The sequence below is a fragment of the Oryx dammah genome, unplaced genomic scaffold (genome assembly GCF_014754425.2).
Source record: "Oryx dammah isolate SB20612 unplaced genomic scaffold, SCBI_Odam_1.1 HiC_scaffold_2, whole genome shotgun sequence".
Classification (NCBI taxonomy): Eukaryota; Metazoa; Chordata; class Mammalia; order Artiodactyla; family Bovidae; genus Oryx; species Oryx dammah.
This window is the reverse complement of record NW_024070186.1, coordinates 87539296-87563789: the sequence shown is the minus strand read 5'-3', so window position 1 is coordinate 87563789 and position 24494 is coordinate 87539296. Positions and strand designations below refer to the sequence as shown.

The window sequence follows — 24494 nt, the reverse complement described above, 5'->3', positions numbered from 1 at the left end:
CTTGGAGTCAGAACCTTGGACACTGACTGGCAAGAAAAATAAACTCCAGATTTGCTCAAAGCTCAGCTTATTATTCATTGATGGTTGATTTCACCTGTAATTCTTTCCTGTTACTTCACTACCCTCCCATTTGAAAGTAAAATCAAGAAAACAATTGGAATTCTCTCCAGAAGGAAGAAACTGAGTTGCTGATGAACCGGATTGTGGTGGTTCCAGGAGGACCCACTACCACCTGCTGCCCTCTGCTGTTCATACACAACCGGATTCCTAACCAGCCCTTTCCCGCATGGTCTATACCAGCCTCCTCCTCCTTAAGTTTGGTCTCTCAGAGAGAGAACGTGCATTTCATATAAACAACGTCACCTTCCCTCCACCTCCGCTTCCATTTTGGAATCCAGATCTCTTCCCCTGCCCCTCCGTCACTTTACATGGACTCCCAGACTGTTTCTGAGGAAGGAAAACATTAGGTTTCAAGAAATGTGTGCACCTTATAATTAACCCTTCGTGTCCCAGTCTGTTACCTCAGGTCCTGTCCCACACCACCTGTGATCATTAGACAAGGTAGTGTCTAATGGAAAGGAAACCCAAGTTCTAGTCTAAACTCATTGAGTGACCTCAGTTAATTTAACAAATTCTACTCGCTCTGCTATGTCAAGCAACATGACAAAGAGTACATAAAATACATGAACAGGTTATGGCTTCAAAAGGGTTCACAAGTCTGGTGGGGCTCTTAACATGCAGGGGAGATGTATTGACAGATGGCAGCGCATGATCAGAGCCAAAGGGACCCACCTCTGGAAGAGCAGGGAAGAGGGGAAGATCACTGTCGGCTAAATCTCAGATCGTGACTGACTGATGAGATTTCAGAACCAGCCATGTTCCAGATAAATGGAAATAGAAAAACACTCCGAGTTCACGCCAAGGCATTTTTCTCAACTCTCCTCCCTATCATTTCAGTTTTTCATTGATTTGACAAATAGCAATGGAACGCTTGTGTGCCAGGTATTGTGCTAGGCTCTGAGGCGATGACGGTGAATGAAACATGGCCCTTGCCCACATGGGCCTTGTGGTCCATAGGGAACCACAGATAAATATGAAGCTACGGGATGAAAGGTTGTCATGACCCTCCTCCAGTCAATACTCTGATTTGCTTCAAAATTTAAAAAAAAAGGAAGGAATCCCCTATGGGTATAATCCAGAGTCAGAAAAAAACATTAGGATGGATTTTTTTTTCAGGCTCTTTGTTCTTGCTGGACAAGTTTGTAGAGGAGAACTGGGTAGAGATGGGACATGGAGCAAAGGTCAGCAGGCAGTCCTTTGACACTGATGACAAAGTCTCCCGATGCTTTTCCCAAGACCTTGCCTCTGCACTGAACGCCAGGGTGGAAAAAGCTCTGGGAGCCATTTCCCCATCACTATCTCTGTGCTGTTACACTTAACTTCCCTGTCTCCTCTGGAAATGGGAATAAGTAACTGCTCAGCACTTTCTCCCAGGGCTTTGGAGGAACAAATGAAGGAGTCTGAGTAGTTTGTGCCAACTATGAAAGGCTAAACAAATCAGTGATGGTATTACCATTATCAGCAACACCTGGGCCGGCCAAAGGGCAGCGGCATGAAAAGAGATGCCTTCCACAAGCTGCCTCCAGATAAAGAACCTGCAGTTAAGCTGTACTGGCAGCCTTTCTCTCCAAAGTCCCCACTAAGGTCTACACCAAAGCTAGGAGGATTTTCTTTTTAAACAATGCTTGCTGTGTTTAATAATATACTTAACACAGTTGGGGTTGTGACAAGAAAGGGGAATAAGGTAAACTCTCTAAGCAGCAGTTTGGGATGTTTATAAAGCACTGCCACAGTGTAGGTTTATGAAACCCCACTTAAATGTTTGTAACTTAGGAAACTGCCATTTGAGAGCTCTCTGAGACTCCTGGAGTGGACTAAGTGTCTTGCTCCCTTGTGGATTCCCATCAGGATGGGAAATACAGGCCATTGAACAAAGCTGGCAGCATTCCCAAATCTTTTTGACCCTAGAGTCAAATCCTTCTGATTGATTTGGGGTAGGAGGAGGGAGAGGCCAGTGCTTCATGTTCCTTGAAGGGTGGTTACTGACAGCCAAGCACCGTCCTAGACACTGCATGTCATTTAATTCCATCTTTCCCACTAGACCATTGGCTCGAGGGTAGTGGGCATTCTGCCTCGCCCCCTGCTGGCCACCACCACTTAACCCATGGTAAGCTCAGTAAATCATCATCAAATAGGTTGAGCCCTTCAGTCAAACAGCTTTCCAAATGGACATTATGATCCCCAGTTTACAGATTAAACTGAGGCTTCAGTTGCTTGGGAATGTTGTTCAAGGCGAGAGAGTGTGTCTGGTTACTACATACTCTGTCTGCTCCTAGAGTTTACAATCCCTTATGCATCCCATATTCCTAAGACCCTACTCTCTCAGAGGCCATGGATTTTATTGTTTTTAAATTTTTTTAAAAAGTTTGCATTCTATTGTGTTTAAAAGCTGACTCCAGTCAAATATTATTAGCATTATACACAGGAGTAATTATGTTATAGATCTTTTGGTCCTGTTTCCAGATTTTATGTATAAATCAGTCCTAAATTCATGGAAGAACTGAAATGTGACATAGATCAAGTATTCATTCAACCAACGTGTATTAAATGCCCATTACGTGGCACACTGGGGGCCAGAGGCCTGAGGTGCAAAGATGAATAACATGGTTCCTGTTTTTTAAGAGCTTACAGTCTAATACCTCTGACCAAACCATTTTTTCCTTTAAAAATTTATTACAAAAGTGAAACATAATGACTGAAGAATATTTGGAAAGCCCATGTAAGAAAAAAAAAATCACCCAATGTTCCGATGTTTTATAAATTCTGAGGTCGGAGCCTATGTCTTAGTATCTCTGTATCCACAAAATCTTACACCATCCTGTGTGCTGCAGTCCATGGGGTCACAAAGAGTCGGACACGGCTGAGGGACTGAACTGAGAGAAGCAAGCAGTATTTTTTGAGTGGGGGGACAGCCACCCACCATCTCATCACCCTGGGAAAACCACTGTTAACGTTTAGGAAATATTCCTAGTTTTCCTTGACTGTGAAATGACTGATCCCATGTCATCCTCCAGCTCCACCTAAGCCAGGCAGATCAACTTGCGGCTCCCTTAGCCGCCCCTGCACGTGATGCCGTGCTGCCCATCAAGGGCACTGGTGGCTTAGGTGCCTTGTCAACTGGAGCAACTCTTCACACTCCTCCTACCATGGTCTGGGGTCTCCTCACGTAGATGGGGTTTCCAAAGTGTGGGGAAAGCAGTCCCTTTACCATATGCCCCATGCATCCCCCACCACACCCAGAAAAACCTCCGGGGCAGGAAACGGGTCTATCCGAGATTGGTTTCCTTGGATTGAGGGTAACTTTTAGCAGCCTTCCTCAACGGGCTGCATGTTGATTCACCTGTGTTTTAAAACTGCTGATCCCAACCAATTAAAAGAGAATTTCTAGGCATAAGGCCCAGGCATTGGGTTTTTGTGTGTTTTTAAAGCCACCTGGGTCAAGGAGTGAGAACCACTGGTTTAAAAGCAGGCAGGGCAGTGGTGTGAGCGGCCTTGGAGACTAGCAGAGAGCCCTGTGGTGGTCAGAATCTTGAGACACTCAGCTCCAGGACGAAGCATTACAGCAGTTTCCTGCAGCCTGTTTCATGAAAAGCCTGAGTGGTACTCGCAGGCAAAATGTTTGCAGAGAGGAACTCAGAGGAGGAATATCTTTTTCCAAAGGGCTTGATGGATGCCTGTATAAGGCAAAACCACACAGAAACCGAGTTGACCTGTGACTTGGATAAATCAGGGAGATAAGTGTGACTGCCCCAGTGGGCAGTTTGCCAGGCACACAAGCTTCCTGCCTTCATTATGAAGTAAAGAAGAATTTTGCAAGATAAACTATTAGAGATAAGCCACTGCAACAATAGGCCTCTTAGCAGAAGGGAGATGACTAGAATTAGATAATCTTTATTTAAATAGTCATTGAATACTTGTCAAGCATTGTGCAAGATACATGGTGTCATTTAATCTTCATGATAACACTTTGTACTAGGTATTATTTATCCCCAGTTTATAATGAAGGAAAGTAATGGTAGTAAAGTTTAAATGACTAGGATAAAATCACATAAAACAAAAGAAGTGAGCCCCCGCCTCTTCTACTCTGTAGCCCAGGTTTTGCTCACCCCACCCAGCTTTGTGACCTAGACTATAGGATTAGAGGTCATACAAAAGATGGGAGAGAAATCAAGGCAATCATCTTCTCAAGAAGAGGTAATGGCCAGTGGACTGGAAGGTTTTCCCTTCTGTGAGCTCCATGTTGTCACATGGCAGACAGCTTGGTATGTACAAAGGGCAACAGCAGGGCCTCCACCAACCAGCCTACGACCAGACAGGTCACTAGGGCAGCCCAAGTCTCCGTTTCCTCACCTAGGCAGCCAGGAGGGCAGTTCTGTGGTTTTCAAGCTGCCTATGGAGACTTGGGCCACAGGAGGAGTTCTGGGAGGGCAGGATGAAGAAGTGGAACTTTCCTTTCCCCTCAACCAGTCAAACTCTGCATTTAGCTGCTGGGAGGAAATGACTGGATTCTTGTCCAGCACCTTTCCACTTTAATAGATGTCAGTTCCTCTATTTTTGAATATTCCCAATGCTGGGAAGAATCAGTGCCATCAGGATGCCTGAGTGAATGTCACGGTGGAGGAGAATGGGTTTTCGTGCATACAATAGGGAGGAAGAGCAAGTGACGGAGGCCAGCGAGGCCAGCTCTGCAGTCACAGTAGCCCTGCCTGGGGCCCCAGCTGCCCAGAGGGAGTGTGAACAGAGCAGAGGGGAGGGTAAAGGAGGTGCCCTTGTTGTCGCTGCTGTAGTGCCACGGCCACAAACTACAGCGGCTGGGCTCAAGGCTTCTCGCCCCAAACTACTTTCATTTTGGTCACTACGAGGAGTCTCCTGTTCTCTTTAAGTAGCTTAGGATTTAAGCAACTTTCTGTTTCTTTGTGTTTTTCAGATCTTAAATCCAAATTTCATCCAAGAAGGTGAGTTAAAAAGTGACAGAATTGACTACACAGGGACTGGCTAATTTATGGCAAATCCAGCGCTGAGGTAGCATCTTTAAACAGTGGTCATGTAGTCCTGTGCTTACAGACAAGGAAATGTTTAAGAGAAACAGTGGGGTAAAAAAGACCACAGCTTGCAATGTGTATAATAGGATCCACGTTTTGTAAGAAAAGCTATATTTCTATAAAATCTAAAAGGATATATACCAGACTGTTCACAGGAACCTCTGAGTGATGACATAATGGAGACTGTCTTCTCTTTTTTTAAAATCTATATTTCCTAATTTTTCTAAAACTCAACATTTATTAATGGAAACCCATTCCAGTATTCTTGCGTGGAGAATCCCATGGACAGAAGAGCCTGGTGGGCTACGGTCCATAGGGTCACACACAGAGTCGGACACGACTGAACCGACTTAACATGGGACGGTACTTTAAAAATACTTTTTCATAGGACACAAGTGACTGCGCTGTTAAGCTGAAGATTATTCGAATCATTACACAGCGTGGGTGGGGAGTGAGAGGGTTGCGTTATAAAATAATTGTTCTGTTTCTTCTGAATAATGCAAATTTACATCATGTTGATTTGACCACAGTGGCGCCAGAATTCCTCGTGCCCTTAGTGGATGTGACCTGCTTGCTTGGGGACACAGTGACTCTGCAGTGCAAAGTCTGTGGGCGGCCAAAGCCCACCATCACTTGGAAGGGTCCAGACCAGAACCTCCTTGATACTGACAACAGCTCAGCTACATACACCGTCTCCTCCTGGTAAGCAGCAGCCCCGCATCAGCACCGCAGCTCCCCACACCTCTGCAGTACCCAGAGGCTAAGTCTGGAGTGCATTTCCTGTTCAGGTTACTTAGTCTCTCTGAGAAGAGCTGCCCTGGAACCTATTCTAGCACAGACCCTTTGTGGCCCTTGGGATCCTGTGAAACAGTGATATACTCAATTCCTCCATTAAGAACAATTTTCTTAGAAGGAAAAAAATAATGACTTACTCCAAAATGTGCAATAGAAAACAGAAAATCCAGCCACAAGTATGCTTCCACACAAAGGCTATAAAATCAAACTTGGTTGAACCAAAAGTGAAAGTGTTAGGCGCTCAGTCGTGTCCAACTCTTTGCAACCCCATGGAGTGTATGTAGCCTACCAGGCTCCTCTGTCCATGGGATTCTCCAGGCAAGAATACTGGAGTGGGTTGCCATTCCCTTCTCCAGGGGATCTTCCTGGTTCAGGGGTTGAACCTGGTTCTCCTGCATTGCAGGCAGATTCTTTACTTCTCAATCACCAGGGAAGCCCCACTACTTAAGAACTTTCTTGCACAATGCTGCTTACATAGGACAAGCAGTAACAAGCCCTAGATGCTTAAAAAACATTTATGGAAGAAACAGCTAGGATCAAGACACTTCATCCTTTAGCTTAATGTTTTTGCGTGTGAAATGATATTCCCAGCAGAGACTCCATGGCCTGATCCTAAAATATCAGTGGACCCAGGGAGCTTAGGATGAGAGTCAGTGTGTGGCAAGGGTCATGAAGATTACCATGTTATGTTACAACCAGTGAGGAGGAAGTGGGACTGACTGTGACCTCTGGGTTTAACCTTTTCAGAGCAGTTCTTTAATGTCCTGAACCCCAGGCTGGAACTACTGGGAAAGTTATTTAGCGAAGGAATTTGCCTTAAGTCACTCGATTATTTTGAGGGTGCCACATATAGAATGTGGACTAGCACATTTTCATTCTTTAGTCTTTCCATTTTTTTGTACCACTTGTTATTGCTTATGGACTGAAAGTATTTTAGGACCAAATATTTTAGGTAGTAATAACATTGGGGATAAGTATTTGTATAGGACTTTATTTCAAACCATGTTCTAAGTCTTATCTCATTTTACTCCTTTACTATCCCTCATTTACAACCAACTTGAGAGATAGGCATGCCAAGAATTTTCTTCCTCTCTATGGAATTGGGGAGATAGAGGGCAAGGTGCTCAGCTAAGGTATGTAAGAAGATAACAAGCAGGGACTAGACCTTGGTCCAAAGGACTCAGCTCAGCACACCTTGTACCTTTACTAGTTGATTGTAACTAGTGGTTACAAACTGGTGTTTGAAGGACATCCTTTTTTCATGTCCCTAGTGATTCTGGGGAAATCACCCTGAAAATCTGCAATCTGATGCCCCAAGACAGCGGTATCTATACCTGCATAGCTGCAAACGACCACGGTACTGCGTCAACATCTGCTACTGTTAAAGTGCAAGGTACAGTTTCTTTGTTAGTCAAACATTTCTTGTGCTTTAATGTTCATTTTTAATTATGGTAAAATACACATAAAATGCACCATCTTCACCAACTTCAAGTGTGCTGTGCAGTAGTGTGAAGTACACGCACACTGTTGTGTAACCCATCTCCAGAACTCTCTTCATTTTATAAAGCTGAAACTCTGCACCCTTGAAACAAAGTATCTCCACTTCCCCGACACTCCCCTCAGCCCCTGACAACCACCATTCTACTTTATATGAGTTTGTGTTAGTCAAACATTTTAACTGGACATTATAAGGGCTCCCTGAGACCTGGGGAAGAAGAGGGCCATTGTGAAAGTTCCGAAACAAGATTGCAGCAAATGGGAACAGAATGAATCTTTGATAAGAGCTGTCCAGGCCCTACTGTATGCCTCCTACAGCACAGTTCTCTCACTGAGCTGTCTGTCCAGTATGCAGCATCTCATCCAAGGAAGAATTCCGACAGCAAGGTGTGTCTCCCAAGTCTCCCTTAGCCTAGGAAAGGTGTACCACTTGGTGCGCAAGGCCACAGGAAACATAGGAGGTAAAGGTTAGGTCACATGCCCTAGGTGAGTTGCAGCCTTGGCATAAATGCCAAGTTCTGCAGAAATGGCATTTGACCCTAATTTCTGTCCCGCAGGTGTTCCAGCGGCCCCTAACCGCCCCATTGCCCAAGAGAGAAGCTGCACTTCTGTGATCCTCCGCTGGCTGCCCCCATCCAGCACGGGAAACTGCACCATTTCCGGTTACACCGTGGAGTACAGAGAGGAAGGTGTGCGGCCTCCCCTGCCTCCTCTTCCATCTTCTCTCTCTTAAGGAGGTCCTTCGGAGTCATAACACTGTCTGCTTCCATGCCTTTCATCAGCTGTCCCTTCTCATATCTTCCAACTCACCACCAAGGCCTCAGGCCAGGCTTCAGCTGCCTTTGATCTCAAACCCCGAGCAAGATTTTTTGCCAAAATGATAATGACTCATGGCAGGTGGCAAAGTACCTTTGCCTGCTCTTACCTACTTAACAAGCCTGATCACACAGACAGGGACAATCAAGCCCATTTTACAGATGAGGAGGCTAAAGCTTAAAGAAAGTTAAGAAGCATGAAGCTGGGGTTCGTAAGAGGCAGAGCTGGCATGAGAACCCAGCTCTCTATTAATAGTTTGCTAATCTGTGATCTTTCTTCCAGAGTAGTAACTAGGAGAGCAAAAGCAAGGCTCCAGCCCACCCCACCCCTCATCTTTACCCCAGACAAAACTTAGAGATCACTGTATAAATTTAGAGATCACTTTTTAAATTGTTCCATTTTTAACCTTGTTACATTTACACACTAAGAGTGCATACATATCCTTAGTAGTTAGGAACAAATGTTATCAAGAAGAATTCATTGAAATGAGAAGCTGCCAGGTAGCTCTAATTGTTAGTAGCACTCTCTGAACCAGGTGATGAATCCACACCTGAATTGAAAGCAACGGTTTACACCTGGAACCAGAATCCTTTGCTTTGCTCTGCTCTCTGTTGCTCTTCTTTTCACCCTTCTTTCTTCTCTTAAAGAGACCCTCTGCAGTTATAAAAATATTTGTCCACCTCTTTGTTTAGCTTTTCACTCTGTCTCTCAACTCAGCACAAAGGCATTGTTGCTGAGCTGAGAGACAAGTCTCTCCAAGCCTGTATTTCCCTTGGCATTCTTCAGGTCATACATAGTTCATCTTATGAACTAAGTTCTCTTGGGAAAGTTATCTAATCTTTCTGAGCCTCGGTCACTTTATGTGAGACGAATGCTCCTGATCTCACGGGGCTTCTGTGGATTTAAGTGACAACGTGGAATGAGCAGATTATGGGTGGACTCCTTCCACAGTATTTTACATGTCCATGGTGCCCAGGACATGTTCGTTTCCATTCTGTTTCCATTTTGAAATGCCTGTTTTCTCTCACTTTGTTATTAACGAACCATATATTTTTCTGGCCTTGTTGAAAGTGTGCTGTGTGTTCCTCTGTAAATTCGTCATGCTCTCTCACTCTCTCACACGCCCCTTTGGAAATGAGCAGACTCTGCAGGCCAGCTGCTTCAACACCACTCATGAGGCATTCAGTCTCAAGAAATTGACCCCAGACCTGCCACAGTTAGCCAACAGGCTTTCAAGGCCCGAGGCAGCAACAACTGTCCCTTAAATGGAATGTGTCATTTTTCCTCTCATTGTTTGCTGAAGGTCTTTGAAACAATGTCCCTCTGGCCTTTTCTCTTTCCCACTCCTCGAAAATTGTGCCCTAGGTTCCCAGGCCTGGCAGCAGTCAGTAGCGTCGACCTTGGACACCTACCTTGTCATTGAAGACCTCAGTCCTGGGAGTCCATATCAGTTCAGAGTCAGTGCCAGTAACCCCTGGGGGATCAGCCTTCCCAGCGAGCCCTCAGAATTCGTGCGACTTCCAGAGTACGGTGAGTCCCAGCCACACCCAGCACCCTGGTGGTGAAGACAAGACAACTGGCCGACTGTCATAAACTCACTGGCCCTGGCAGCCCACTGGCCTGCTGGGCCACTGAGCTAGAGGTGACCTGGATTTGCTTGTCGGCTTCTGCAAGTAGCATTTCAGAGGCCTGATGAAGAGTGTTTCCGTAAAGTATGGGGCTCACGTTGGATCTGCCACCCACGTCTGCCCTGGTCCTGGTCTTGGGCATCGGTGTGTGCTGCCAGGCACCTAGAGGGGCAGGCAGGAACCATGAGCCCCGTGGGTACTACTTGTTCCTCTTCTGTGATGGAAACTCCAAGCCTCCTCTTCCCTGGAAACCCCTGCCAGCCTAAGTGCACCTCACAGAATTAGTGACAGCCCCACTCACCAATTTAAAACGGGGAAAGGAAAGCCACTTGCTCAAAGGTTGGAGTTAAAATGAGTATCATTTCTCCACCCCCAGCCCTCCCAGAATTCCTTTTTTTCAGGGTGGATACATTTTTATGTAGATGCGTTGAATGACTAAGATATGCATTTAACTAGCTGCATTTGAGTATTTTACAAACCTGGTTCTTTTTTTCCCCCTCTATTCGTGAATTCACCAAGCCATCTTGGTCCGTGGGACATTTTGTAAGAAATCTCCCAATAGTGAAGTTTGGGGCAGTGCAGGACAATGGGCTGCGTGGGATAAGGAGAGGAGGTCACTGAAATTAAAAGACAGTGAACTTGTGTCTTTAGGTCAAGGGCATCCCGGAGTCTCCAGAGGGGCTGTGGACCCTCTAGGACCCCCGGGCTGCAACCTCCCCCCACCCCTACGGTTAACTCCGGAAATGCTCCCCAGGCCCTCCCCACTGCCAGCCGGGCTCCGCTCTGCTCCCGAGGGGCCTGTGACTCACTGGGAAACCGTGGTCCTGGTTCTTTATTTCCTCAGAACTCTGTGGGTAAGCCAAGTCCAGCCTCAACCCAGCTGTGCTATGGGCAGACTGAGATGGCCAGGGTCAAAAGCGACGTGCCGCAGCTTGACTGCTCTTCTCCCAGCTGCCCCCTGAGTCCCATCTGGGATGACCACTGCTTCTGCTTTGCTTCCTGTTGCCAGCCTTGCTCCCCAGCAGACAACACAAATGTTGCAGTTGTTGCTTGTGTGTGTGTGTGTGTGTGTGCACGCGCGTGCGTGCGTGTGTGTGTGTATAAATCACTGCCAGGGAGTTAACGTATCAAACAAGATAGTGCCACCAAAGATTATGCCAGGTGCATTAATATATTTGGGGTAAAGCTAAATCATTCAGTATACCAGATAGGCTCGTTAATGCAGAGAATAAAGGGGTGAGAATGAGCAGTTTTCAGCCTGCTCTCTGCATGTTCCTTTCTTGGCTTTATAACTCTTCCCCTTTCCTCTCTGCTGCGTCCTTCCTACAGCCCTGATTCTCACTGGCTTTTCTAGGCCTTTCAAAGTGTGTTGTTTTTTTTTTTTCTCCCTCTTAATTTTTGCTGCCAGATTTCTATTTGAAAACATCCAGAAGTTACATTTCTGATTGTTCCAAGTTTTCCCTTCATTTATGGAGGTAGTATGGGGAGTCTGATTCTGTCATATCAGTTTCCCCTTGGCTAGTATTTTTTTTTAGATAACATTTCAGAGAATTGTGGTATTTTCCCACTGAGTTAGATCCCATATTTAGCCATGAGAATTGCTTTGGGGGTGATGTTGGAGCTTTTCTGTTAACCTTTTCGTCCCTCTTGTATGACTTCCTCAGTATGATAAATGGATCCTTTCTCTTTCAAAGACGCTGCTGCTGATGGTGCCACCATTTCTTGGAAGGAAAATTTTGATTCAGCTTATACTGAGCTGAATGAAATTGGAAGGTAATGACCCAGTTTTCTGTTCCTTTGTTTATGAACACTTAACAACATCACATCATGAACATGACTTTTTTCTTGTCTTTTGTTTCTTTCACTAAGTGCGTTTTCTCTATACCAAGAAAAAACTAGACTATTTATGTGTCTGTTCTATGGTTCTTTTTCTAGCTTAAGTTGAAGTTCTCAGCCTTTCTGCTTTTCTAACATAAGAATTTAAGGCTCAGTCTTCTCTTCAGGGTACAATTTAGCTACATCCAGAGTTCTGATTGTGGCATTTTCATTGTTCAGCTCTAAGTACTTTATCCTTCAATTATGATTCTTCTCTTTGACCCAACTGTAGAAATGTTTTTAAAATGTCCAAATGTGTGAGATTTTTTTTAATTATCTTTTTTTCTTTTTATTTTTATTGAAGGATAATTGCTTTACAGAATTTTGTTGTTTTCTGTCAAACCTCAACATGAATCAGCCATAGGTATACATATACCCTCTCCCTTTGGAAACTTCCTCCCATCTCCCTCCCCACCCCACCCTTCTAGGTTGATACAGAACCCCTGTTTGAGTTTCCTGAGCCATACAGCAAATTCCCGTTGGCTGTCTATTTTACATATGGTAACATAAGTTTCCATGTTACTCTCTCCATATATCTCACCCTCTCCTCCCCTCTCCCCATGTCCATAAGTCTACTCTCTATGTCTGTTTCTCCACTGCTGCCCTGTAAATAAGTTCTTCAGTACCATTCTTCTAGATTCCGTATATATGTGCTAGAATATGATATTTATCTTTCTCTTTCTGACTCAATTCAGTCTGTATAATAGGTTCTAGGTTCATCCACCTCATCAGAACTGATCAAATGCATTCCTTTTTATGGCTGAGTAATATTCCACTGTGTATATGTACCACAACTTCTGTATCTATTCATCTGTCGATGGACATCTAGGTTGCTTCCATGTTCTAGCTATTGTAAATAGTGCTGCAATGAAAAATGGAATACATGTGTCTTTTTGGTTTCCTCAGGGTATATGCCTAGGAGTGGGATTTCTGGGTCATACGGTGATTTTATTCCCAGTTTTTTAAGGAATCTCCATACCGTCTTCCTTAGTGGCTGTATCAATTTACATCTCCAGCATTGTTTGTAGGTTTTTTGATGAGGGCCATCCATTCTGACAGGTGTGAGGTGATATCTCATTGTAGTTTTGATTTGCATTTCTCTAATACTGAATGATGTTGAGCATCTTTTCATGTGTTTGCTAGCCACCTGTATGTTTTCTTTGGAGAAATGTCTGTTTAGGTCTTTTTCCCACTTTTTGATTGGGTTGTTTGTTTTTCTGGCCATTGAGTTGTATGAGCTGCTTGTATATTTTGGAAATTAATCCTTTGTCAGTTGTTTCATTTGCTATTATTTTCTCCTATTCTGAGGGATGTCCTTTCACCTTGCTTATAGTTTCATTTGCTGTGCAAAAGCTTTTAAGTTTAATCCCATCCTACTTGTTTACTCTTGTTTTTAATTCTGTTCCTCTAGGAGGCGGGTCACAGAGGATCTTGCTTTGATTTATGTCATCGAGTGTTCTGCCTGTGTTTTCCTTTAAGAGTTTTATAGTTTCTGGTCTTACATGTAGGTCTTTAATCCATTTTGAGTTTATCTTTGTGTATGATGTTAGGAAGTGTTCTAATTTCATTCTTTTACATGTAGTGGTCCAGTTTTCCCAGCACCATTTATTGAAGAGGCTGTCTTTGACCCATTGTATATTCTCTCCTCCTTTGTCAAAAATAAAGTCCCCATAGGTGCATGGGTTTATTTCTGGGCTTTCTATCTTGTTCCATGGGTCTATAATTCTATTTTTGTGCCTGTACCATACTGTCTCGATGACTGTAGCTTTGCAGTATAATCTGAAGTCACGAAGGTTGATCCCTCCAGCTCCATTCTTCTTTCTCAAGACTGTTTTGGCTATTCTGGGTCTTTTGTACTTCCATATGAATTGTGAAATTTTTTGTTTTAGTTCTGTGAAAAATGCCATTGGTAATTTGATAGGGATAGCATTGAATCTGTAGATTGCATTTGGTAGTATAGTCATTTTCACAATATTGATTCTTCCTACTCAGGAACATGGAATATCTCTCTGTCTGTTTATGTCTTTCATTAGTGTCTTATAATTTTCTGTGTACAGTTCTTTTGTCTCCTTAGGTAGGTTTATTCCTAGATATTTAATTCTTTTTGTTGCACTGGTGAATGGGATTGATTCCTTAATTTCTCTTTCTGAATTTTCATTGTTAATATATAGAAATGCAAGTGATTTCTGTGTATTGATTTTGTGTCCTACAACTTTGCTAAATTCACTGATTAGCTCTAGTAATTTTCTGATACTATCTTTAGGGTTTTCTATGTACAGTATCATGTCATCTGCACACAGTGAGAGCTTTACTTCTTTTCTGATCTGGATTCCTTTTATTTCTTTTTCTTCTCTGATTGCTCTAGCTAGGACTTCCACAACTATGTTAAATAATAGTGGTGAAAGTGGACACCCTTGTCTTGTTCCTGATCTTAGGGGGAATGCTTTCAGTTTTTGACCATTGAGAATAATGTTTGCTGTAGGCTTATCATATATGGCCTTTCCTGTGTTGAGGTAGGTTCCTTCTATGCCCATATTTTGAAGAGTTATAATCATAAATGGGTGCTGAATTTCGTCAAAGGCTTTTTCTGCATCTATTGAGATTATCATATGATTTTTATCTTTCAGTTTGTTAATATGGTGTATCATATTCATTGATTTGTGTATATTAAAGAATCCTTGCATTCCTGGAATAAACCCAACTTGATCATGGTGTATGAGCTTTTTGATGTGTCGCTGAATTCTGTTTGCTAAAATTCTGTTGAAGAGTTTTGCATCCACGTTCATCAGTGATATTGGCCTGTAGTTTTCTTTTTTTGTGTTGTTTTTGTCTGGTTTTGGTATCAGGGTGATGGCCTCATCAAATGAGTTTGGCAATGTTCCTTCCTCTGCAATTTTTTGAGTTTTCGAAGGATAGGCATTAGCTGTTCTCTAAATGTTTGATGGAATTCCCTTGTGAAGCCATCTGGTCCTGGGCTTTTGTTTTTTGAGAGATTTTTAATCACGGCTTCAATTTCATTGCTTGTAATTGGGTTGTTCATAATTTCTATATCTTTCTGGTTCAGTCTTGGAAGACTGAACTTTTCTAAGAATCTGTCCATTTAAAAGATTATCTTCTTACTACTGATTTCTAATTTAATTACCATGTGGTTAGAAAATTTGGTCTATGTGATACTGGTTCCCTGATTTTTGTTGGGACTTGCTTTATGAGTAGTATATGGTCAATTTTCCTAAGAAGTTCCATGTCTTCCTTCAGTTCAGTTCAGCTTAGTCGCTCAGTGGTGTCCGACTCTGCAACCCCATGAATCGCAGCACGCCAGGCCTCCCTGTCCATCACCAACTCCCGGAGTTCACTCAGACTCACGTCCATTGAGTCAGTGATGCCATCCAGCCATCTCATCCTCTGTCGTCCCCTTCTCCTCCTGCCCCCAATCCCTCCCAACATCAGAGTCTTTTCCAGTGAGTCAACTCTTGGCATGAGGTGGCCAAAGTACTGGAGCTTCAGCTTTAGCATCATTCCTTCCAAAGAAATCCCAGGACTAGTCTCCTTTAGAATGGACTGGTTGGATCTCCTTGCAGTCCAAGGGACTCTCAAGAGTCTTCTCCAACACCACAGTTCAAAAGCATCAATTCTTCGGCGCTCAGCTTTCTTCACAGTCCAACTCTCACATCCATACATGACCACTGGAAAAATCATAGCCTTGACTAGAAGAATGTATAATCACTAATTGTTGGGTTCAAGTGTCTCTCTTTTTCTCTCTCCCCTTTAGTTAGAAAAATGTGTTCTCAAAAATGAAAGGATAAAAATATGACTTTTAACAGAATAGTGAAAAATAGTGTATCACATGTCTCACAAAATAGTTGATGATAAGGGAAAAAAAGGGGTCCATGCTTGTGATATATTGGTCTCCAGGTGGTCTAAGTGAGAGAATGTGAGTAGGTCTTACAGGTCACCCACCTCCTGTGATGTGTAAATAAGAGAACACCCACTAGCAATGGGCTATTGGTATCATCTCCATCTCTAATTGACATTTCTCAATGAAGCATAAAATTTCCTAAGTGGTTGTGACAGAGGTTGTGGAGAGAGCGAAAACGTTCATTATTCTCATTTTCCTAGGCAGGAGTCACAGTGTAATTCACTGCCTTTTGTTGCAGCTCCTTTCATGAAAATCCAGCTTTAGCTCTACTTCCTGATCTTCTTTATGTAGGTAGCCAAACAGAAAAACAGAGGGGAGAGCCAGTGGAAATCTACATGGTAGTGAATGATGATGATGCTTATTGAGTAATATAGTCCTCTGGATACTATGCAGATATTATACAAAAGTTATTTAATCTAATCCTTACAACACCATGAGGTAGTGTTTGAGTAGATTTCCAATAAAAGAAACTCAAGCTCAGAAGGTTAAGTAACTTTCTCAAGATCCCACAACTAGTAAGTATACAGCCAGGATTCAAACCCTGGGTACCTGACTTTAAGCCTGTGTTTGTTTTACTAATATATGTTGTTTCTCATCACAGCAATTTTTGTCAAAAATAAATTTTGGTAATTGAAATCTAGTTTGCTCCATGATACTGAAGTTTGTGAATCTATATATGACCCCCAGGGCTTCATGGTGTATCAGCAGTAAAGAATCTGCCTCCAATGCAGGAGACATGGGTTCAATCCCTAGGTTGGGAAGATCCCCTGGAGAAGGAAATGGCAACCCACTCCAGTATTCTTGCCTGGGAAATCCCATGGACAGAGGAGCCCAGTGGGCTACAGTCCATGGGGCCACAAGAGTCAGACACGACTTAGTGACTAAACCACTACCATACTATGTGCCCCAATAATAAGCAGATCAAATCCCCATCTGGTTCTAAATGAAACTGGCTCAGTCCCCTGGATGTACCAGTTAAGTCCTCCCTGAAGCCTGTATTTGCTGTTGATAGTCATAGGCTAAGGCATGTTTTTCTCTTGAAAGATGGATGTTTTGATATTTCTTAAGGAGAGATCAATTTTCTGATCTGAATGTTCAAAGCAATCAACTTTTTAAAAAGTTCATCTCCAATAACCTGAAGATTTTCCTCTCTCCCAAGTATAGTCTTCATATCTTTAGAAGATCCTTTAAAATGCTGTTATGTTAACAGAATGGAAATAAGACATGTAGATACTTACATGAGACACAAAATATATCTGTGCCACTGTGCCAGGGTCATATACGTGAGTCAGCTTTCTCCATCACACATAAACCTAGAATTCTAGGTCTATATGGCTATCTTGTTAGAAATGGCTCTTCAGTAATTATTACAAAAAAGAAATATCTTCACTCCTATAGCTCATTCATAGAAGCAAAGAGCACTTGAGCGTGGCATACTTAACCAGAAATAAACTATACAGTCACCATTGCAGCTTAAAGAAGCTGAAGAGTTATCCCCTGGGAATAAAAAGGCAGCAGTATAGCCTATAGAGTTGGACTATAAAGAAAGCTGAGCACCAAAGAATTGATGCTTTTGAACTGTGCTGTTGGAAAGGACTCTTGAGAGTCCCTTGGACTGCAAGGAGATCAAACCAGTCCATCCTAAAAGAAATCAGTCCTGAATATTCATTGGAAGGACTGATGCTGAAGCTGAAACTCCAATACTTTGGACACCTGATATGAAGAACTGACTCATTTGAAAAGACCCTGATGCTGGGAAAGATTGAAGGCAGGAGGAGAAAGGGACGACAGAGGATGAGATGATTGGATGGCTTCACCGACACAGGACCCTTATGAGAATATATAAATGCTAGATACCGAGGACCCCTGTTCTCTTATCAATCAGGCTTCCAGAGGTGGAAAACCAAGGCTTCACATTCTTGCCAGAAAGTTGGAGGATCTTTCTCTGCAAAATTTGACCAACTCAAGAGGAAAGATTTAAAGATACTGACTTTGAAGTTTTCCCCAACTGAACAGTCCGTGCAGTTCACCATACAGTGAGAGTCAAATTGACAGACTCCATCCACAAACTCAGAGCTTCCAAACAACTTCCTAGTCCTCAGTTGTTAAAATGAACCAATTTATGATGCTGGCCAAGATGGAGTAAGCGCATTGTGGCCTTTGCTCTCACTGACTACACTAGCATCTCTGGATGAAATACAAACAGCAACTATCTGAGCTTCCTGAAAAGTTAAGAACAGGGAGATTGGAGAGGGAGGGTAATACCTGAAAGAGACATGGACAGTGGCTTTTCTGGGCCCTGAGGTTTTTTTCTCTCTTTGATCCCCTAGCTTTGACTCAAGGGTGGGCCAAATTAGGGAACTGTCCTACATGCCCACAGAGCAAAATCTCTGAGAGAAACCCATCTTTATGGCCAAAAAATAGGAAGAGAGCAATGAGATCCCTATTTTCACCTTTTTCTTCTTTCTTTTACTCCTTTACCCCCAAGTGTATTCATGTGGAAGTATATGATGATGCAAAGGCTAAAATTCTGATGGAATCCAATATTTCTGGCCAGCAAAACTATAGAAAAGGTCTTTGAGCTAAAGAATGTAAGAGAAATCTCAGTGAAAAGAGAATTAAATATTTTTTATAAGAATCATATGCAAAGAGTTAGGAATAAAAATGCTATGGGTATTAACAGTTAACATCATCATTCACACTAGAAGTTAGAAGGCAACAGAATAATTCCTTCAAATTTTTTTCAACCTAGAATTATACCCAGCTAACCTAATCACCCTACTCCAGTACTCTTGCCTGGAAAATCCAATGGACGGAGGAGCCTGGTGGGCTGCAGTCCATGGGGTCGCTGAGAGTTGGACACAACTCAGTGACTTCACTTTCACTTTTACCCTTCATGCATTGGAGGAGGAAATGGCAACCCACTCCAGTGTTCTTGCCTGGAGAATCCCAGGGACAGCGGAGCCTGGTGGGCTGCTGTCTATGGGGTCACACAGAGTTGGACATGACTGAAGCGACTCAGCAGCAGCAGCAGCAGCAACCTAACAATCAATTATAAGTGTAGAATAAGCATATTTTGTGAAGTGAAGTCACTCAGTCATGTCCGACTCTTTGCAACCCCATGGACTATAGCCTACCAGGCTCTTCTGTCCATGGGATTTTCCAGGCAAGAATACTGGAGTGGGTTGCCATTTCCTTCTCCAGGAGATCTTCCCGACCCAGGGATTGAACCCAGGTCTCCTGTATTGTAGGCAGACGCTTTACCATCTGAGCCACCAGGGAAGCATATTCTAGATATGTAAATATCAAACGACTTATTTCCCATGTACTCTTTGTCAGAAATTATTAAAGAATGCATTTGACTACAAACATGAGAAATTGTCTTATTTTACTAGAGGTTCAACTGTGACCAGCAGTTCACATAGTTGCAATAATGGGAAAACTGAATATTGATTATAATCTAACTCTCTTGGAAGGACAGGGAATGGGAAAAGTGGTTATGCAGTAGAGACAAAGGAAGGAAAGAGGCTAAAACCTCGTCTTCCATAGTGGGATGTCGACAGATAATAACTAAAATTGAAAAATCAAGAAGTAGTTTTACAAAACATACTATACTTGGTGCCATAGAAGAAAATATCTAAAAAATCAGCAAAATATGTTAAACAGCCTCTACGGGAAGAAAAATGGTGATGAATGGAGAATGAGACATTACTGCTTTTGATGACACGCTTTGCTAAAGCTAATGACTTTTTAAACCATAAGGATGCATAACATTGATAAACACAAAATATATTTTAAAAATTAAGGTAGCAATACTGTGATATAACCACCAATTCAGATCTCTCTTCAGCAATCAGTTGTTTTCCTCCATTTAAAGTCCTCTGGAAAGAGTGACCTATAGGAAACAAATGAGAGAGTGCTGTTAAAACCCAGGATGGCAACTTATTACTTGATAATGTAAAATAGAACTGCCAGTTTGGCCAAATACTTGTTCACTATGCCAAGACTGATGTCTGGCAGGTAATAGGCATTCAATTAATATTTGTCTAATACTTGCTTGTTAATTAGGGCCTTCTCTTCTTTGGGGAAAATTTATAGTGAAAAAAGTTATTGTCAGGAAGTTGCTTAGTGAACACAGAGCCAGGTCAAGGAGTCATCTGGACAGTCTTAGTGGTTGCCATGATATCTGATGCATTCATTTCCACTAGATGAGTGGACTGCCCTAGGACTTCTCACTCCCCTACTCTTGGGTTAGGGCCCCTCACGGACAGATTCTGAATGTTTCTGCCTTGTCACCTCTTCAACCCTCCCTCTCTCTCTCCTTCCATTGCCAACCAGTTTCTCCTTCTGTATTACTTTCTTACTACCTTCCATAGGCCTATAGGTGAGTCTGGGAATCAGTCTGTCTAATTTAGCTGTAGTTAATTTTGTTAGATGTGAAAATGGAGTGGTGGTGATATATTTTTAAATGTCCTTGTCAAACTAGAGATGCAAACTTAATATTTATGTGAGAAATAACATGCACTTAAAACACTCCAGAAAAACAAAACAAAACAAAAAAACAGGCAGGAGATAGGTAAAGAATAGATGAAAGTTTGGCAAAATGTTGACAATTGTTGATACCGGCTGCTGGGTACATAGAAGATCTGTTACACTCTTCTCTCTACTTTTGTATATATAGGAAACTTTCTGTAACAAAAGGATAAGAAATATAAAAATAAGATGAAAAAAATTACCTCTTTAGAAAATGTTTTGAAATTATCATAGAGCAGAATTCCTCCTTCTTTGATATTCTTACAGTTGTATTTTATAGAAATATACTCTGTTCAGGAAACTGAACTTGTAGTTGATGTTCATTGACTAAAAATGTTATTTAGTATTTTGTATCTTGGAGAACCCTCAAATGCTAAGAAAGGAAAGATAATATTATAGTTAACAATTCTGAATGATAATGTTATAGTTAAAAAATGCAAAAAAAGTAGATTTCTATAATAATAAAATGTTACTGTCTAACCACTTCAGATAAAACTTCTCCCATCCTTGAATAAAATGATATCTAGTTGATTGAGGAATCTTGGCAAAACACTTTCTCCCTTTTGTTTTCCAGAGGCCGGTTCTCCATAGTAAAGAAGTGCATTCACAAAGCTACTCGCAAAGATGTCGCTGTGAAATTTGTTAGCAAAAAAATGAAGAAAAAGGAGCAGGCTGCCCACGAGGCTGCCCTGCTTCAGCACCTGCAACACCCCCAGTACATCACTCTCCATGACACCTATGAGTCCCCCACTTCCTACATTCTCATTTTGGAACTGTAAGTACCAGTATCATCTCTTGAACACGGTCCCCAGCTGTTTGGCTTATTTCTTGCTCACAATGGAAATGGCAGTTACATTTCATACAATGCCTCTAGCTTACAAAGTGTTGTATGTAACATGCACTCTCCCCTCCATTGTATAAAAAGGTGATTCCCATTTTATAGATCAGAAAATCAGAGATAAGGAAGTTTATTAAAAGTAGCTCCTTAAAACTAGGAAATGGAGAAGCTGGGACTTGAACCCACATCTGTCTCACTCCAGTTTTCATCTTCTATCTCTTATGGGCTCTTGGGCTGGGCAGTTTAGGAAAAGCTTATTGGCAATGGGCTCATTGACAGGGGTGAAATTGAAATGAAAGAGAAGAGTTTGTGCATCTGTCTACTGCTATCAGTTCAGTTCAGTTCAGTTGTTCAGTCGTGTCCGACCCTTTGCAACCCCATGAATCATAGCATGCCAGGCCTCACTGTCCATCACCAACTCCCGGAGTTCACTCAGACTCATGTCCATTGAGTTGGTGATGCCATCCAGGTGTCTCATCCTCTGGTGTCCCCTTCTCCTCCTGCCCCCAATCCCTCCCAGCATCAGGGTCTTTTCCAATGAGTCAACTCTTCACATGAGGTGGCCAAAGTACTGGAGTTTCAGCTTTAGCATCATTCCTTCCAATGAATACCCAGGACTAATCTCCTTTAGAATGGACTGGTTGGATCTCCTTGCAGTCCAAGGGACTCCTCCAACACCACAGTTCAAAAGCATCAATTGTTCAGGGCTCAGCTTTCTTCACAGTCCAACTCTCACATCCATACATGACCACTGGAAAAACCATAGCCTTGACCAGATGGACCTTTGTTGGCAAACTAATGTCTCTGCTTTTGAATATGCTATCTAGGTTGGTCATAACTTTCCTTCCAAGGAGTAAGCGTCTTTTAATTTCATGGCTGCAGTCACCATCTGCAGTGATTTTGGAGCCCAGAAAAATAAAGTCTGACACGGTTTCCACTGTTTCCCCATCTATTTCCCATGAAATGATGGGACCGGATGCCATGATCTTAGTTTTCTGAATGTTGAGCTTTACGCCAACTTTTTCACTCTCCTCTTTCACTTTCATCAAGAGGCTCTTTACTTTCTCTTCACTTTCTGCCATAAGGGTGGTGTCATCTGCATATCTGAGGTGACTGATATTTCTCCCAGCAATCTTGATTCCAGTTTGTGCTTCTTCCAGCCCAGCGTTTCTCATGATGGACTCTGCATATAAGTTAAATAAGCAGGGTGACAATATATAGCCTTGACGTACTCCTTTTCCTATTTGGAACCGGTCTGTTGTTTCATGTCCAGTTCTGTTGCTTCCTGACCTGCATACAGGTTTCTCAAGAGGCAGGTCAGGTGGTCTGGTATTCCCATCTCTCTCAGAATTTTCCACAGTTTATTGTGATCCACACAGTCAAAGGCTTTGGCATAGTCAATAAAGCAGAAATAGATGTTTTTCTGGAACTCTCTTGCTTTTTCCATGATCCACCAGATGTTGTCAATTTGGTCTCTGGTTCTTCTGCCTTTTCTAAAACCAGCTTGAACATTAGGAAGTTCACAGTTCACGTATTGCTGAAGCCTGGTTTGGAGAATTTTGAGTATTACTCTACTAGTGTGTGAGATGAGTGCAGTTGTGTGGTAGTTTGAGAATTCTTTGGCATTGCCTTTCTTTGGAATTGGAATGAAAACTGACCTTTTCCAGTCCTGTGGCCACTGCTGAGTTTTCCAAATTTGCTGGCATATTGAGTGCAGCACTTTCACAGCATCATCTTTCAGGATTTGAAATAGCTCAACTGGAATGCCATCACCTCCACTAGCTTTGTTCGTAGTGATGCTTTCTAAGGCCCACTTGACTTCACATTCCAGGATGTCTGGCTCTAGATGAGTGATCACACCATCATGATTATCCGGGTCATGAAGCTCTTTTTTGTACAGTTCTTCTGTGTATTCTTGCCACCTGTTCCTAATATCTTCTGCTTCTGTTAGGTCCATACCATTTCTGTCCTTTATCGACCCCATTTTTGCATGAAATGTTCCCTTGGTATCTCTAATTTTCTTGAAGAGATCTCTAGTCTTTCCCATTCTGTTTTTTCCCTCTATTTCTTTGCATTGATCGCTGAGGAAGGCTTTCTTATCTCTCCTTGCTATTCTTCGGAACTCTGCATTCAGATGCTTATATCTTTCCTTTTCTCCTTTGCTTTTTGCTTCTCTTCTTTTCACAGCTATTTGTAAGGCCTCCTCAGACAGCCATTTTGCTTTTTTGCATTTCTTTTTCTTGGGGATGGTCTTGATCCCTGTCTCCTGTACAATGTCATGAACCTCTGTCCATAGTTCATCAGGCACTCTATCTATCAGATCTAGGACCTTAAATCTATTTCTCACTCCCACTGTATAATCATAAGGGATTGATTTAGGTCATACCTGAATGGTCGAGTGGTTTTCCCTACTTTCTTCAATTTAACTCTGAATTTGGCAATAAGGCGTTCATGATCCGAGCCATAGTCAGCTACTGATCTTGTTTTTGCTGACTGTATAGAGCTTCTCCATCTTTGGCTGCAAAGAATATAATCAATCTGATTTCAGTGTTGACCATCTGGTGATGTCCATGTGTAGAGTCTTCTCTTGTGTTGTTGGAAGAAGGTGTTTGCTATGACCAGTGCATTCTCTTGGTAAAACTCTATTAGCCTTTGCCCTGCTTCATTCTGTACGCCAAGGCCAAATTTGCCCATTACTCCAGGTGTTTCTTGACTTCCTACTTTTGCATTCCAGTCCTCTAGAATGAAAAGGACATCTTTTTTGGCTGTTAGTTCGAAAAGGTCTTGTAGGTCTTCATAGAACCGTTCAACTTCAGCTGCTTCAGCGTTACTGGTTGGGGCATACACTTGGATTACTGTGATATTGAGTGGTTTGTCTTGTAAACGAACAGAGATCATTCTGTCGTTTTTGAGATTGCATCCAAGTACTGCATTTTGGACTCTCTTGTTGACCATGATGGCTACTCCATTTCTTCTGAGGGATTCCTGCCCGCAGTAGTAGATATAATGGTCATCTGAGTTAAATTCACCCATTCCAGTCCATTTTAGTTTGCTGATTCCTAGAATGTTGACGTTCACTCTTGCCATCTCCTGTTTGACCGCTTCCAATTTGCCTTGATTCGTGGACCTAACAGTCCAGGTTCCTATGCAACATTGCTCTTTACAGCATCGGACCTTGCTTCTATCACCAGTCATATCCACAACTGGGTATTGTTTCTGCTTTGGCCCCATCCCTTCATTCTTTCTGGAGTTGTTTCTCCACTCATCTCCAGTAGCATATTGGGCACCTACCGACCTGGGGAGTTCCTCTTTCAGTATCCTATCATTTTTCCTTTTCATACTGTTCATGGGGTTCTCAAGGCAAGACTACTGAAGTGGTTTGCCATTCCCTTCTCCAGTGGACCACATTCTGTCAGATCTCTCCACCATGACCT

At 42.5% G+C, this 24494-nt stretch overlaps 1 protein-coding gene across 1 annotated transcript in view; it reads left to right on the top strand.

Annotated features, from left to right (window-relative positions):
* Positions 1–24494, top strand: part of LOC120870563 (kalirin-like) — a 124658-nt gene that overhangs the window by 90695 nt on the left and 9469 nt on the right. Inside the window, exons 19-25 of the mRNA XM_040250319.1 lie at positions 5048–5075; positions 5693–5864; positions 7229–7350; positions 8012–8143; positions 9636–9800; positions 11593–11671; positions 20797–20997. Of these exons, the coding sequence (XP_040106253.1) occupies positions 5048–5075; positions 5693–5864; positions 7229–7350; positions 8012–8143; positions 9636–9800; positions 11593–11671; positions 20797–20997 (899 nt within the window). The remainder of the gene's footprint in view (positions 1–5047; positions 5076–5692; positions 5865–7228; positions 7351–8011; positions 8144–9635; positions 9801–11592; positions 11672–20796; positions 20998–24494) is intronic.